At 50.0% G+C, this 15,907-nt stretch overlaps 1 protein-coding gene across 6 annotated transcripts in view; it reads right to left on the reverse strand.

Annotated features, from left to right (window-relative positions):
• Positions 1 to 15,907, reverse strand: part of LOC114857234 (transcription factor SOX-6-like) — a 57,323-nt gene that overhangs the window by 14,766 nt on the left and 26,650 nt on the right. For 5 of the 6 annotated variants that reach the window (XM_029153535.3, XM_029153533.3, XM_029153537.3 and 2 more), the window contains 5 exons: positions 11,057 to 11,146; positions 7,786 to 7,958; positions 6,915 to 6,983; positions 2,515 to 2,635; positions 1,662 to 1,741 (listed from right to left, as the gene is read on the reverse strand). In XM_029153535.3, coding sequence (XP_029009368.1) covers positions 1,662 to 1,741; positions 2,515 to 2,635; positions 6,915 to 6,983; positions 7,786 to 7,958; positions 11,057 to 11,146 — 533 coding nt within the window. The remainder of the gene's footprint in view (positions 1 to 1,661; positions 1,742 to 2,514; positions 2,636 to 6,914; positions 6,984 to 7,785; positions 7,959 to 11,056; positions 11,147 to 15,907) is intronic. The other variant, XM_029153538.3, reaches the window with a different exon arrangement.

Here is a 15,907-nt window from a genome sequence, read left to right on the forward strand (position 1 = left end):
CCTCTCCTCCCAAATGCAGAGCCCATGGAGGCAGCAGAGCCGGACTGGGAGAGAGAGAGTGTCGCTGTGGCACTACAGCGTAACCACAATGGCTGACACAGGCCACGGGCTCAAGATAGTGCGGGAGACAAAGTTCTACTCACCAGCCTGGTTCTGTCAGGTCGCTACAAAGGTTTGGGCTAATGTAGCTACTACCACCCGTCAAAGTCAACGTATGAGTTTGGCCCCAGGAGGTAATTGAGGAATGAGACTCGGCTGGTGGCAGCACTTAGCTAGTTACTGCTAGCTAGCTAGCAGGGTCGCTGGTGTTTCTACCCTGTCCATCTCATCGTTACTCATCAGTAATGGTTGTCAAACACTGTCCATCATAAACTCCTTTTATTAGGATGCGTCTTTCATTTGAACGTGAATGACGTCACATTCATTCTGTTACAGGAGTGAGGCCCGGCTGCTCTGCGGCTCCCGGGTCTCCACGTCAATAGTAGCTAATGAGGGCTTCAGTAAAATCGACGCGGAGAAGGAGGCGCTGCGCTAAAGACTGACGGCGATGGAGCAACACTGTTTCAGTGAAAAAGCTTTAGAGCTTTTGTCAGCTGTGACAACGCTACAGCAGGAGGGATGGGTTGTGGAACTCCAAACCGCCTTCAGGCACTAAACATTCGTTTTTTTTTCTCCTTCAGTTTTTCCTGTTTCCTTGTTCTGCCTGTTCATAACCTCCATGATGGCGACGAGCTGTTCTCCCAACACAGAAATAAAACCATCATGTGATCATGTGTGCAGGCCAGGTGTTGTGCTTTATCATAACAGCTTTTGTCAGATAGCATGTTAGCGTGGTAGCATGTTAGCATGTCAGCGTGGGTCTTCAGGGCTTCGCCTGTAGCTGCTGTGTCTCACTGTCTTAGTGAGTCCTCCCCATTCAAATCTGTTAGCTGATCAGACACATGCACAACAGGGCAGAACCCAGACTTTGGGTCTAGGATGTGGGATTATTGGGCAGCACAAAGAAACAAAGTCAGCAAGTAAAAAAGCTCTCAGATCAGCTGTCAATCACCCAGCACTTCCTGTCCCTGATGCTAGATGGTGAGACAGCTGATTAGAATGTTGCTCTGAACCTGTGCTTCGTGAGCACAGGTTCTTGACCTCAGGGTCAGGTCAGTACAGTCTGAAAAGCTGCTTCTCTCTGGTCCTCGTGCTGAGTGTCTTTTTTATTTGTCCGTCTATGCAGTTGTCTGGTTCCACTGTCAGGATTTGAGTCCTGCAGCTTGTGTCTCTATCTAAGGAACGTTTCAGTTTGCTGTTAAACCTCCTGATGTTCTGATTCTACCATTTGATAAACGTTGCCCTAAGGCTGATGATTAGTGATTAGATGTGAACATCTGCCAAAGGAGGTTAATTTGAGTCTCTATTAGCTGCAGTTTGCTTTGTTCAGCTGTCGCATGTTTTCGTCACCTGACCAGATTCTTTAGATCACATTGACAAACTGCATGGGAGACACACACACACACACACACACACACACACACACACACACACACACACACACACACACACACACACACACACACACACACACACATGCACACACATACACACACATACACAAACACTTTCTCTCTCTCTCTCTCTCTCTCTCTCTCTCTCTGCAGGTGTTCTGCTCCTACCTGGAGTTGTAAGGGGCTGAGTCCAGACGCCGCTGCAGCTGCCATTGTGGAAGGAATGAACTGCATGGGGTAATTCTCACCTGTTAAAAAGTCATAACAACACGTTTGGTGGAGAACTTTGGGGACAGAGCTTCACAAGAACTAACCTGCTCTTCACCCTCAGCCTCCGTCCGTCCCCTGTCGCCTCCTTCCACTCATGTTTTTATTCATGCCAAACGAGTTATTTTATTCGAAGGCTGATAGCGCGTATTGTCGGGTGCACGGGTGCTTCAGATCAGGGTGAGCAGAGTTCAAGTCCAGCGCTCGCACTTATAAATTCATATGAGCCGCGTAGAAGCCCTGCTGTTTGTCCCTAAAAGGCTTTCCATGTCCAGCCCTTTGTTCACCACAGCCAGTGAACAATAATGGCTTTTTAATCCTTGTCTTCATTCCTGCCTCTCTTTGCAGCCTCACGAGAGTCAGCGTGTGCAATTATTGTGTACGAAGCACGAGGGTCGGCACCGCACGGCGCCGGCGACGCCTGGAGGATTGGAGCGGATGAAGGACGAGCAGCTGAAGTGCAGGTGAGCACCAGCACTTCGCACACGACCTTGTGGAGCGCTGTGTGTGAACGGACGTGAGCTTCGCTGAGCACCAGCATCGCACGCTTCACATTTTGTGTAAGTGTGCGCGTGTGAGACAGTGTGACATTCCGTGTTGCAGATGTGTTTTGCTTTCAGCGCGTCGTAAAACACACATTCCAGCCTCGCTGCGTCCATGCATCGCAGCGGCCTGTAAATCTCTACATTCCGGCCTGACGGCCTCGTAACGGACTGGAGCTGGCGCTCGCTGCCCGTGTGCGCGGCCTTCCTACCTGGCTTGTAGGACATGCCTGGAGGGAACAGGAAGCCCTGCTGGGCGGCGGCGGCGGCCGCCAGCGACCGCTGGTCGTGGGGAAACACGGGGATCATCAGAGGAGGCATGTGGCCCTGGACCTGAGACGGGAGCAGAGAGAGAGGCTGAGAGGCGCACGGCGCAAGCCACAAAAAGTACATAAAAATGGAGCAAAAGACAAGATTTTAAAAAAGGAGCAATGAATAAAAACCAAATGACAAGCAGACGAACGCGCAGCAGCATGAACACAGTCGCTGAGCGAAGAGATGCCGTTAAAACAACAGAGGTTTAACAGCAGCCTTTCATGTCGGCTTGAAAGACGCTTTAAACTGCTGCTTCGCTGTGTAAATGCGTGAAGGGTTCGAACCAACATATCAAAGATGAGCCTGCGGGAAGCAGTTAGGGCTCCACCACCTCCTGTCTCGCCTTCATCTTTCTCTCTCTTACGTCTCATTTTCTCATCTTTCTGTTTATTTCTGAGCCCTTTCCTTTTTTACTCTGTAATTATCTTCATGTCTGAAAGTGAAGTAAATCTTCAAACTGTTCATTGCATTGATCACGGTTTCTATTTCTATGATATATAATTATTTAATAATAATAATAATAATAATAATAATAATAATAATAATAATAATAATAATAATAATAATAATAATAATAATAATAATATCAAAGTATCCTCAGTGTTGTCCACTGTGAATTGCTGGCTCCATTCACCACCTTCCTCTCCATCATTTCCATCCACCGTCCATCATGAAGCACTGATCTACTCATTTACTCAGTTTTTGTGCTGCTTGGATTAGCTCAAGAAGAAAAACATGTCCTCTGGGATTTTGTGGTGTGTGTGTGTGTAATTTTAAATTATTCAATAATAATAATTGGATTTTATTTGTTAATAACATTATAGTTTTAAGGAATAATAAAATAAATTATAATAACTGTCATTTTTAACAAAAAAAATCTATATTTGTAATATTTTCTTTCCTACAACAAGATATTACAAATGTTTATGTTGATTTTTTTCAAATATTGTTGTTGTTGCTTCTATTTTTTTATTACGTATATACACATATATTATTATATGTGTTAAACATTTTAACACAAAGTCTTTTTCTATTACCGGGCAAGAAAATAATTGAACATCATTTTAAGCCTTAAAATGAAATCTGAGCATGTGTGTCATTTGACCGAAAGCGTGTTTACGTTAGTTTGAGTCTCTATTAGCTGCAGTTTGCTTTGTTCAGCCGTCGCATGTTTTCGTCACCTGACCAGATTCTTTAGGTCACATTGACAAACCGCATGGGAGACACACACACACACACACACACACACACACACACACACACACAGTGGTTCAATGTCCTGTGACACAGACAACGGGACGAGAGAAGAAAAACAGGCCTGTGTGTCATAAGAAAAGTAAATGAAACAAATAAATAAAATGAAAATCAGAGGCGCAGGAGGTGGAGGCTGCAGAGCTGGACAAAATGCTCCCATTCATTGTATTCCTCTGGGAACACTGGGTTTGACTGGAGCTGCTTCACTAGCCCAAACACACAAAGGTCTCTTTAAGTGAGGGGAGGGGGGCGCTGCATGAATGGACTGGAGAAGGAGGTGCTGCTCAGCCCCTAAGAAAACACAAGGCCCCTTCCTCCGCCCGGCCCCCAGCCACGTCGCACACACAGCAGCGCGGACGCACACACAGCAGCGCGGACGCACACACAGCAGCGCGGACGCACACACAGCAGCGTGGACGCACACACGTGCTGAATTATTGCTGCATTTGTGTGTGGGCAGCGGAGCCGGGGCCGCGGGGCGTCGGACAAAGCTGCTCCACAGGTACACGCACACGTGGACGGAGCGGCGCCGCCTCCGCTGCCCACACACGAGTCACCAGTCGCTCCCGCGTCACACGGGAGCACGACTGAAACGTGCAAAGGGAGATTCCAGACGAGCACGAGGACAAAAATGAGAAAAATGAGGCCGACACAGCACAAACGTGACATGTTTGAGGATTCGATCGCTTGATTCTTCTTTGTGTTCAGAGACGTTCAACCGTTGTTCACTGTTTTGAGTGTCAGGTGTTATGATTGTTACTAGTATAACTGTCAGCACTAGCCGCACTAGCCGCTCAATAGTTAGCTGTTGTCACGTTAACACTGGGTATAAACTTGTAGCTACAGGAGCTGGAGCCAAATAAGAAAACCGCACTTACACAGAAGTAAAAATGGGATTTATGCGATGTTAACGTCATGCTAACGTATTAGCGTCCGTTAAGGATTAGCTACACGGAGGCTGGGTTTAGCGCCTCGCTGCCCCCTGCTGGTCAGAATTAGCATCACGCTGCTTTAAACACCTGATGAAGCTTCGGTAACTTGCTTTGCTCGTTTCACCGTCTTGCTACACACACATGACCACAACACGCGGAGGCAACGTTAATTCCAACACACAGAATTAAACACAGTGTGTGTCCCACTGTGTGCTAACCGCAGGCTAACGCACAGGTTAGGAGACTGGAGCCGGGCTATTGTAAAGTCAGGAGTCAGCCATTCTCCATGGCTGGTGAGTCCAATCGATGTTATGAGCCGTCCATTGCTTTCCGAGTCATTGTGTCCGGAGCTGGATGTGCTGACGTAGGAGCTGCCTGTCTAACTGCCACTTTGCCTGCTTCATTAGCTCCCGTGTGTGTGTGTATATGTGTGTGGATTATTGTATTTGTGCCCGTTTGTCTTTAATGAGTTGCAGCACCCTCAGACAGCAACGTTTCCGCTTCTGACTCCTACTGGTGGAACAAGTCCAGATTTTAGACCTGGTTCTACACAGTCTGGAACCTCCAACCAGAGGAAAACAAAATAACAAAGATGGAACTGAAAAGACCAGGAAGGAGGCAGAGGAGGAGACAGAGCAGTTATAAATGAAGAACAGAGAGCGGGAGGAGGAGTGCGGCTTTGCAGCCATTAATTAGCCGTTAGCTCGGGCCCGGGCCGTGCGGTTAGAGCCTGCGCCTCCGTGGGCCTGAAGGAAATGGGCCACATATGAGAGCCATTATAGGCACTGACTTAACTAAGACACATGCCTGTCAGGCAGCACGCAGGGCTGGACGCCCATGAGCGTGTGGGGGCTGTTTCGCGTAAACTGGGTATTTTTAGCTGGTCCGCATCGTTATTATTGTGGACTGTGTGTGTGGCTGGGCTTGTGATCGATCCGCGGCGCTGGTCCGTCATGAAGTGTCCCTGCGACCTGGAGCGCCGTGGCTCTGCACTTAAAACCACATGACAGGAAACGTGGCTGGCTTTGAACTGTGCTCCCCGTGACCACAGCCACCGCGCACTGACAACACTCACACCGTCCGCACACACAAAGCCAGGGAGGAAAGACAAACAAGAGGCCATCGCAGACAAACTGCCGCCGCCGCCGCCGCCGCCGTCACGCCGGTACCTGTCGCCGCCGCCATCACAGCGGTACCTCGTCGCCGCTTCCACGTTCCGTGAGCTTTTTGCCGTGAAGCCCCGCCTCGCTGAGGCCCCGTGCTGAAACAGTAGCACCCGGTGGGCTCCTCATGGGTCTGGTCTGAGAGGAGCTCAGCTCTGGATTTGATAAGTGGAAACAGGCCGGTGCGGCGCTGCCTGTGTGTTTAAGGCCAACGCACATCCGACACGGCGTAAACAGGAGCTCTGCGCAGCCGACAGACCTGATTCATCAGCTAACGCTATTGTTTCAGGACTCACAAGACGCCGTGGGTCCTCTGAGCCAACTCTGGTTTATTCATCTCCACAGACTGAAGTAATTGTCGCCGTTTAAAATGAAATTCACAATGAGTGTGAAACAGCAGACAGTCGTGTAAGTTTCAGCAATTGGCAGCAGATGCTTGTGCTTCTTTACACCATCACGTCTGCTGTGTTCATGCTTCATGCTCCAAACATGACACAGTGGATCCGAGCGGGCGCTGCCTTTATGGGCTTGTGCTCCCTGGGGCCCCGGGGCCTAATGGAGTCCGATCCGAGCTCTATTAAGATCCAGGGGTGGGCTCTCGTAATAAAAACAGAACAAAGCGGGGAGAAAAAACAAGCCCTCGTTAATTACATCACACCTGATGGCGGTGAGATGGGACGAGGCGGCGCAGCCGACGCCGATTATTCACCGGATTTAACGCAGCCTCTTAAAACTAAACCGAGCTGCCAGCAGCATTTGGCTCACAGCGGGGGGTCATTTCTTCTGAGTACGTATGTACCGTGAACGGTTCATGACAGATGCAGACACGACAAGTGGTTTCCAATCAGCACACATCTGTGTGGACGGCAGCTACACTAAATCCTCCCACTGTGACCAGCGCAGTTACTGGGAGTGTTGGTGTAAAGGGGCGGATGTGCAGCCACGGACCTGGATCTGCTGCTGGAGGATGTTGATCTTGTGCTGCTGCTGCAGGAGCTGCTGCTGTTGTCTGGCGATCTGAGAGAAAAAGAGAGAGTCAGAGAGTGAGACAGGTTAAAGAGAGGATGAACACTCGGGCCTGAGCAGCACCAGAACCACAGGAGCTGGACTCACTGCCTGCTCCGGGCATGTGCGGCCTCTGGACCCCCCCCACCCTCCACCAGCGGCCGGTCAGTCGCAACGCTCCATCCGCCCTCTGAGCCGGCGAAGTCAAACAGCTGCCGCTCTTTTTCTCCTCGAGGAGCCGTTTAGTATATTTATTCTGAAATGTAATTACAGGCTGCTGAATGGGAGGCGGCGCCCCATTTGCACACATGTCATATTTCATTAGAGGCAGATTTCTCAGGGTTTGTCTGTGGGGCATTATCCTATCAAGTCTCAACAGCCAAACGACTGTCTGATACTGGAATCTGTCTGTCTTTCATTCCCTCCATCTTCTCTGCTCCTTTGTGGAGCCGTGAGAGGTGGAATGTGTTGTGAATGGAGGTGTGGACTTGTCCAAACACAACCTGTCGCACGTCGACCTACAGCAACATGTCGGCAAACAGCGAGAACAAAGAGCGGCTCCACTGAAGGTGAAGCTGGAGCTGCTGGAGCTTCTGAAGCTTCTGAAGCTTCTAAAGCTGCTGGAGCTTCTGGAGCTTCAAGAGTTTCTGGAGCTTCTGGAGCTTCTGACGCTGCTTCAAGTTGTGATGACGTTTCACAAAATCAGCTTCACGTTCAACAGTCCAATAAAGCACACTCCCAGTTTAACCCTTACTCCAACCAGTGGTGGATTAAAGGCCGCCCGTCTGACTGGACCCCCCCCCAGCGGCCCCACCTGCTCCTGCTGCTGCCGGGCCAGCTCCATCTGCTGCCGCTGCTTCTCCAGCTGCGACGCCGCCATCTTCTTCTGCTCGTCGTGGGCGGCGAGGAGCTGCTCCCTCAGACTGATCAGCTGCCCGATCATGGTGGACAGCTGGCGCTCCTTCTCCTCCAGAGACTCGGCCGTACCTGTGCAGGAAGTGGGGAAGCGTTAGGGTGTGACACAGCAGCCGTCAGAGGAAACGTTCCCTTTGGCCAAGTCAAAAAACACTTTCCCACAAGAAACAGTGGCCATAAATCATGAGGGCTGCCGTTCCATCGTACTCATTATCTGGTGTCTTGTCGCGACCTGTTATCGGCGTTTATCGCTGCTCCCAACAACAATATAATGACTCGGCCTCACTCTGGAAATAAGTAGCTGTTACAGGCTTTTGTCAGATTTACAATTTGAGCATTCTTCAGAGGTTTGAGTGTTGAAGAGGAGCCAGCGCTCCTCCAGCTGTCTAATAAACAGCTCAGCCTTAAAGCGGGTTGTGTCACCGTACGGCGTCGGTTTGAACGCCGGCCCACCTGCCGTGGCGGCAGCAGAGAGCGTGGATGGAGGCCAGAACCTCTTCCCGCTGAAAACTTCAGCCTCTTTGTCTGCGGATGCTCTGAATGTCCGGCAGCTGCCGTCAGGACCAATAAAGGCCCATTGGTCCGCAGCGGAACCGCCCTCACGCCGGTTCTGCTGCCTCCACTCGCAGGTCAAAGGTCGTGATGTGAGTGAGAGAGTGAGTGAGTGAGTGAGTGAGTGAGTGAGTGAGTGAGTGAGTGAGTGAGTGAGTGAGGGTTGTGTCAGGTCCTGCCCTGGGGCCATGTGAGGAGGCTGCAGGGTGGCCCCAACACTACCTGCATACTAACACAGTCTCCATTGTGGCCCTGTCAGGCCCCTATTGTGCTCTGGACAGGCCTCCACACACACACACACACACACACACACACACACACACACACACACACACACACACACACACACACACACACACACACACACACACACACACACACACACACACACACACACACACACACACACACACACACACACACTCCCCTCAGCTCCCCTGTATCAAAGACAACATTCTCCTCTTCTTGTCTCTTTCTTTCATCCTTTCCTTCATTCCGTTTCTGTGTGTTTTCCCAAACTGGCCCATCAGTCTGGATTTTCCCGTCTCCTCCCTGGATTCCTCCTTCCCTCCTCCTCCTCCTCTTCCTCTTAACGCGCCCATCGATATTTCCTTCTCTTCTGTGCTCATGTTGTTTTCCTCCCTTGTTTCTCATGGTTCCCGTTTCCTCCTCATCGCCTCGTGTTTCTCTCCTTTCTGGGTCTTGCTACTCTTCAGGATCCTTTCGGATCCCGTCCTGTCTAAATCACGCTGCCCTCTTCCTCCACATTCCTTGCACTAAAGTAAATCCTACTGTGTAATCACCACTGCTGTGATTAGCGCTGATTCATCTGTGTGGATTACAGGCACATTCCAAACCGGGCGCCTCACGTTCCGTCAGCGTTCCCGTCCCAGTCACAGCTCCGACGTTTTCCTTTTTCCATCCGTCAGGATTATTCTCACCACCTGCTGAGGCGCCGGGTAGAACTCAGCACCATTAACTCTGGTTACTGCTCCCATCACCTTTAACTAACCAGCATTCAGCTTATTATTATGTCACTTCACCAGAAAAATCAAATTAATTCACGTGTTCTTGAAAACTTTAAAAGTGTAAATCTGAGCCTGTCATTCCATCTAATTGTTCTGTGGGTGTGTCGGCCACTGCACAAACACACCTAGTGACACACACCATGACACCAGACCACAGGACGCCTTCATGTCCCACCACCACAGACCCTGACGCTCGTCTTCCCATCGGCTCCCAACACAAACACTCACGTCCTCAGCGCTGCACATATGTAAGAATAAATAGCTACCGTTAATTTAAATCTGTGTGATTATTGCTGCCAGATGTGCAGCTCCTGCATCTGCCTGCATAATCAGACTCTCTCCAGCGCTCCATCTGTTCTCATGAATGTGTTGCCTTCGTATATTAAAAATGTAGATGAGAGACATTTTCAAGAAGCCTAAATGTCTGAGTTTGTTCTGTGGTTTCACCAAAAGCTGATAATGAAAAAGGATCATTATGTAAAGTTTTGGTCAGAAAGTTTGTGTTTGAGCGGAGGTTTTAATTGCTGTGTTTTATTTTATGCGCTCAAACACAGCAGTTATCAAGCACAGCTATCGAGTGATGATGAGACACACGGATCCCACCAACAAACACACAAACCTCCTTTAAGACCCATTCTCTGTTTTACACACGTTTGAGCGCCCGGCGCCAGCTCTGGACCCGAGCGGCACCGGTTCTTTGCTCGTCGGTCATGAGCCCAATCAGCAGCGTCTCCCTCGACGGGGTCGGAGCTCCTCTCACTGAGGAAAGCTCCACCGACACAAGCAGAAGACGAGCCTTTCTACTTTAGGCATTATTTCCTGCAGAAGTTTTCTCTTATTAAAACAAGTTTTTATTATTGTCCTCTTCAAATACTCCGATTTCAAAAATGAGCAGATGAATTTCGTCTGGAATTAAGTTTCATTTTCCTCAAGCATCCTTCACTCTGAGGCTTATTGTGAGCAAGGTCACCTGGAAACAATGTTCTCACCAAAGTAAAGTAATAAGTGAGACAGAAACAGAAAATGGGTGAACGAGACAATAAGGATTAATATTAAAGCTGTGTTTAAAACGTAAACCCGTAACCATGACGATGGAGATGTGGCAGCTCATTTCATATCAAGTCTTATCGTCTGCGTCTAATACTACTTACTGGTCATGAGCCTAAATGACGTCTGTGAACTGGGAATGTGATTCCAGCGTTTAGAGAGAAACATTCACTCATTGTGGAAGCGGATGTGAAGCAGTGACTGAGAACGAGCGCTTTGTTCTCCGCTCACTCTTCCTCTCCTGCTCCTGCTCTGGATCTCATTTGAACAACACGCTGGCTGAGCTCGGGCCGAGTCCGGATCTGCTGGAGCTGCTGCCGACGGTCGGCTGAAAGCGGCCTTCGCTGCTCTTTCATGTGCACGGAGAATTCCCGAGTGTCTGAATGTTCCCTGGCCTTGAATGAGGCTTTGCAAAAGCGATGGCCTTTTTCGAGCAGGTACCATTTACTTATTTTATAAGGATGATGTTCATGTTTGAGACAGAACCCGCAGCAGGTGAGAGCGGCTCTAAGCGGAACCGCAGGTGAGACCCGTGGTTCTGACCTTGGACGTCGCCCAGCAGCTCGCTGGCGTTGAGCCGGTCCACGCGCTCCTTCCAGTCCCTGGACAGCAGCCGGTCCATGCACGACCACTCTGGACAAGACAAGAAACGCAGCGTTGAGGTGTCAATGGGATGCATTAGGCATCGAATAAAGTACAACTGGTCCGATTGACACCAGACACACGGACCGGGAGGCTGAGGAACGCTTCCAGGAGCAGCGGTCCTTTCGTTGGGCCCAACTCACCACATGAGAATGTGTGCGTTCTTCTGAGCGGGGTCTTATTAGTGACTGTGCTCGTTCTCACAATGTGTCTCATGGCCTCAGGATAATAGACCTCAGAGCCACGCGGGCTCATAAGATTCATAAGGTCCCGTTTGTTCAGCCGGAGTCTTGGTGTGGACTCCACGTTTCACACGAGCAGAGGCATTTATGTTCAGTAATGAAGGTTTTATCGCTCTTAGTTTTATTCTCAAACGGAGTGACCACGATTTGCTCCTCTGCATGTTTCCACCCCTGATTCTCCTCTAACCTGTCACTTCAACACTTATCGTCTGTGCTGGTTTTCCTGTTGTAGCTGACGTCAAAGCGCTCACACACACACACACACGCGCGCGCGCGCACACGCACACACACACGCACGCACGCACACACACATACACACACGCACACGCACGCACGCACGCACACACACACACACGCCCCATTTCTAAGTCAGACAATAGCTCATTTGTGGCTGCTTTATCCTGACAAAAGGCGCTATAGGCTTCAGGAGGGCACATGGCCTATTGTGACGGGATTAATGTTTGCTTTGTGCATATGGGCTCATTGTGCGGTCATGAGATGCCACCCGTCGTCCGGCACAACTTCCTCATTGAGTCCATTAAAGCCGCGCATGTTTACGGTCGGATTATGATTGTTGTAAATAAGCCAGTGCAGCCGTCCAGATCGCATGGACCAATGTAAACAGAGGGGGACAATGGCAGCGAGGAGGCGAGGTCCACGGCCACAAGTCAAGGAAACTTCAGCACCGCTTTCTGACGGACGCTTCCCTTATTTGGTCCAGACACGGACCACCCCGCAGGAGAAACAGCCCATTCATACAAATCCCCCAGGACCTCATGGATTTATCAGACAAGCGGCTCCACTGGAAACGTGTCTGTGTACATTAGCTTGAATGGCTTATATTTATAGCCGGTAAATGGAGAAAACTGCAGCAGATCAGGATGCGAGACGTGAATGCCAGGACCTGAAGACGCTGCAATCTTCGTTCCGCAGGCCTGGAATCAAACAAATTAGGACGCAGAATTTATGAGAGCACTTAGGAGGAAAACACAACCTGTAACTGCAGAGCACATCTGCATAAGTCAACTGTGTGTGAGCCCATCTGCAATTTATACCCCCCTGCGCCGATAAACACATGGGACAAGTGGACGGAGGGGGTGTGAGTGAGGAGAGGGGGATGCTTTACCCTAGATGGCTCGCTATCTGTCCCCGGGACCGAGTCAGGGATCAAGTGCTGTTTAGATTGTAGGGGGATAAAAATTCCTGGCCGCTCCTTTATCAGCTGAGGCACAAACGTGGAAGACGGATGTGCAGGAGAGACGGAAGCAGCGGGAGAGAAGGGAGGAGGTGGAGCAACCTGCACCGAGGAGGTGGAAGACGAAGCAGACGCTCGCTTCATCGTGAACATGAAGAGAAACAAACGTAAGAACTCAAATGAGACCCACAGATCGGCTGCTGATGCTGTGTGTGTGCACGAGCACAGGAGGAAGGTGGAGGAGAAACCAGAGGGACAGGAGGCGAGTGTAGAGTAAACACAGGGCGCCGCGCTGCCAAGAAACGCTGTTCTGGCTGTTAAACATGAGCCACGGGCAACGTGTGTGTGTGTGTGTGTGTGTGTGTGTGTGTGTGTGTGTGTGTGTGTGTGTGTGTGTGTGTGTGTGTGCGTGTGTGTGTGTGTGTGTGCGTGCACGCGCGTGCGTGTGTGCGTGTGTGTATGTGTGTGTGTGTGTGTGTGTGTGTGTGCGTGTGTGTGTGTGTGCGTGTGTGTGTGTGTGTGTGCGTGCGTGCACGCGCGTGCGTGTGTGCGTGCGTGTGTGTGTGTGTGTGTGTGTGCGTGTGTGTGTGTGCGTGCGTGCGTGTGTGTGCGCGTGCGTGCGTGCGTGCGTGCGTGTGTGCGTGCGTGCGTGCGTGCGTGTGTGCGTGCGTGTGTGTGTGTGTGTGTGTGTGCGTGTGTGAACACAGGTTTCCCTCGGCTGCTCCAGTCACTCACACATTTGCTGCTGCTGAACGTCTGGTTTTCTGTAACCGAGCAGCTGAGAACTTCCCCACAAACACAGTTCACAGGCGACGAGACGAAGCGTCATTGAGGTTATAAGAGCTGATTAATTTTCAGGTGCGAGTGTGACATATGATCATAGTCTCAACACGGTGCAGACGCTGGAGATGCAGCAGGAGCCGTTTATTTCCTCATAGGAGCCCATTTCATCCAGCTTTTGTATTTGATGGCATTTCAGACGTCGTCCAATGATTCACTTGACGTTTGGATGGAAACAGGGTGTCTCTCACATTCACTGCACTGGGCCAGAACCCAGACAGCCGGGCCGGTTCTGGAGCCGAACGCCAAGGTAAAGAGAGCAAACACTAATCGGGAAAATGAGTTCATGGCAAATATAACAAAGCCCAGTGTTGTCGTCGCTGCCTGGTGTTTGTGTAACACACCCAGAGAGAAAAACACTTTGTGTCTTCACTTTGCTACCGAACATGAGCAAATGGAGGCTGACAGCTTCACTTTTCACGTCCAAATATGTGTCAGTGGTGTGACTTCAGCTGCAGACCCCACAGCATCAGGCCGAGAGGAGAGGAGGAAAAGAAGGAAGGAAGGAAGGAAGGAAGGAAGGAAGGAAGGAAGGAAGGAAGGAAGGAAGGAAGGAAGGAAGGAAGGAAGGAAGGAAGGAAGGAAGGTAAAAAAGAAAAAAATGGAAAAGTGAGCAAAATAGAGGAATATGGAAAAAATAAGATACAGAGAGAAGTCCAGAGAAGCTGAACAAAAGAAAGAAATGAGAAAAGAGACGGAGGAATGAAGCCATTGAGAGAATCCACAGGCAGAGACTGCTGCAGCACAAAGGCCGACAGAAACAGAGCGAGCAGCTGTCCCAACAGCTGGCAGCAGTGAAATGAAGCTCAGCATATGTCTAAACACGAGGACGCACACGAGGACGCCGGCTCCACACAGAAAACCATTAGCCTGCAGAGCGCTCGCTGCTTTCACCTGTCGGACCACACGAACAGAACACGCCTCGCTGACGACGGAGCGCAGAGCGACGGCTGCGTCAGTGCAACGAGCTCAGCTCCAGTCAAAGAGCACAAACCGCTGGACCTCCTGCTGTGAGGACGAGAGCGAGCTTCCACCGGAACAACAATGGAGACACACGAGAGACGCCGCAACAAGGTCGCTTCACTTTGGATTTAATTAACTGGAAATGTAAAGTAAAACATCTATTCAGTGGTTAATGACGCTTTTCTATTTGTCTCCTGTTGTAGTTTTCAGGGCTTCACTTTTTTGTGTGCAGAAATAAATTAAAAGCTAAATGGTCTGTTCACGAATAGAAACAAGCTGCTTCTCTCAAAACAAGTTGCGCGTGTGTTTTATTAAACATCTATTTTACTAAATCTTTGTGTTTAGGCTGCTGCACCAAAAACTTTGTGTCGTAATGTTTGTGAAAAATGCCAACGCTGGAAAGTGGGTGACCTTCACTGTGAATGGAGCCACAGCTTGTGTGACACACATGAAAACAACCGGAACCTGACGTCGCTCTGGCTGCAAAACTGCCTCTTTTCAGGCTTTAAAACAGCGGTTCAGGACCCGAGCTTCTGGTTCCACTTTAGGCCCGATCTGTGAAACCCGACCCCGCTCGGCTCAAACATGCACACGGAGCAGCGCGAGCTTCAGACACAATAGGAGTGTTGTTTTTGGGTCGGGCCCTCTGAGAATCTGGAGAGGGAGGGTCATCGAGCCGAGACTGGGCCCGAGTCCCGAGTCCTCAGTGCTGTTGGTCCAAAGACGAGGCGAGGGTCCGACACAGCCCCTAATCACCGGCCTGTCCCCAGAACCCGATCCAGAACCCGACACGGGTCACGCAATAATAATAATAATAATAATAATAATAATAATAATAATAATAATAATAATAATAATAATAATAATAATAATAATAATAATAATAATAATAATAATAATAATAATAATAATAATAATATTGTTGGTATTCATCTTTCATTAGAGCTAAAGTTTCTAATTATTTCATTCTGTATCAGAGGTAAATTGCATCATGTGTACAAACGCACATCAGTTTCATGACTCAAACAGGTTTCTTTCTTTCTACACGATCATTTCGTGTTCTTCCAGCAGATGTTAAACAATCGGGTCAATGTAGGCTGCGGCCGATCATTAGTCAGCAGATCCAATCAGTTACACAGGAGAACCTGTGAGCAGCCGCAGAGGTCCGGAGGGAGCGGGTCTCAGCGGTTTAAAGGTTCAGGATGAAAGAACGGCACGCTGCCGCCCGTCGGCTCCTGAAGGGACACGTTCCACTAAACACTGATGCACCTGCACACGGCTCAGCTCCAGAACCCGACGCCAACGAGACGGCAAACAGGGAGCCAGAGCCAAGACGGGTCAATGAGCTCAAACCTGCGGGTTCAGCCCACTCGTTAAGCTGTCACCGCCTCCAGCTGAGCGCATGGTTCCGTGGGTCACCCCAGGACCGGGCCGTAGCTCCGGACCGAGCCGACCTGCACGAGGTGCTCACAGCGGTTTCCCATCGCTGCCGCAGCGTGAGTGGCAGCAGCA

The sequence above is a fragment of the Betta splendens genome, chromosome 6, assembly GCF_900634795.4.
Source record: "Betta splendens chromosome 6, fBetSpl5.4, whole genome shotgun sequence".
Taxonomy (NCBI): Eukaryota; Metazoa; Chordata; class Actinopteri; order Anabantiformes; family Osphronemidae; genus Betta; species Betta splendens.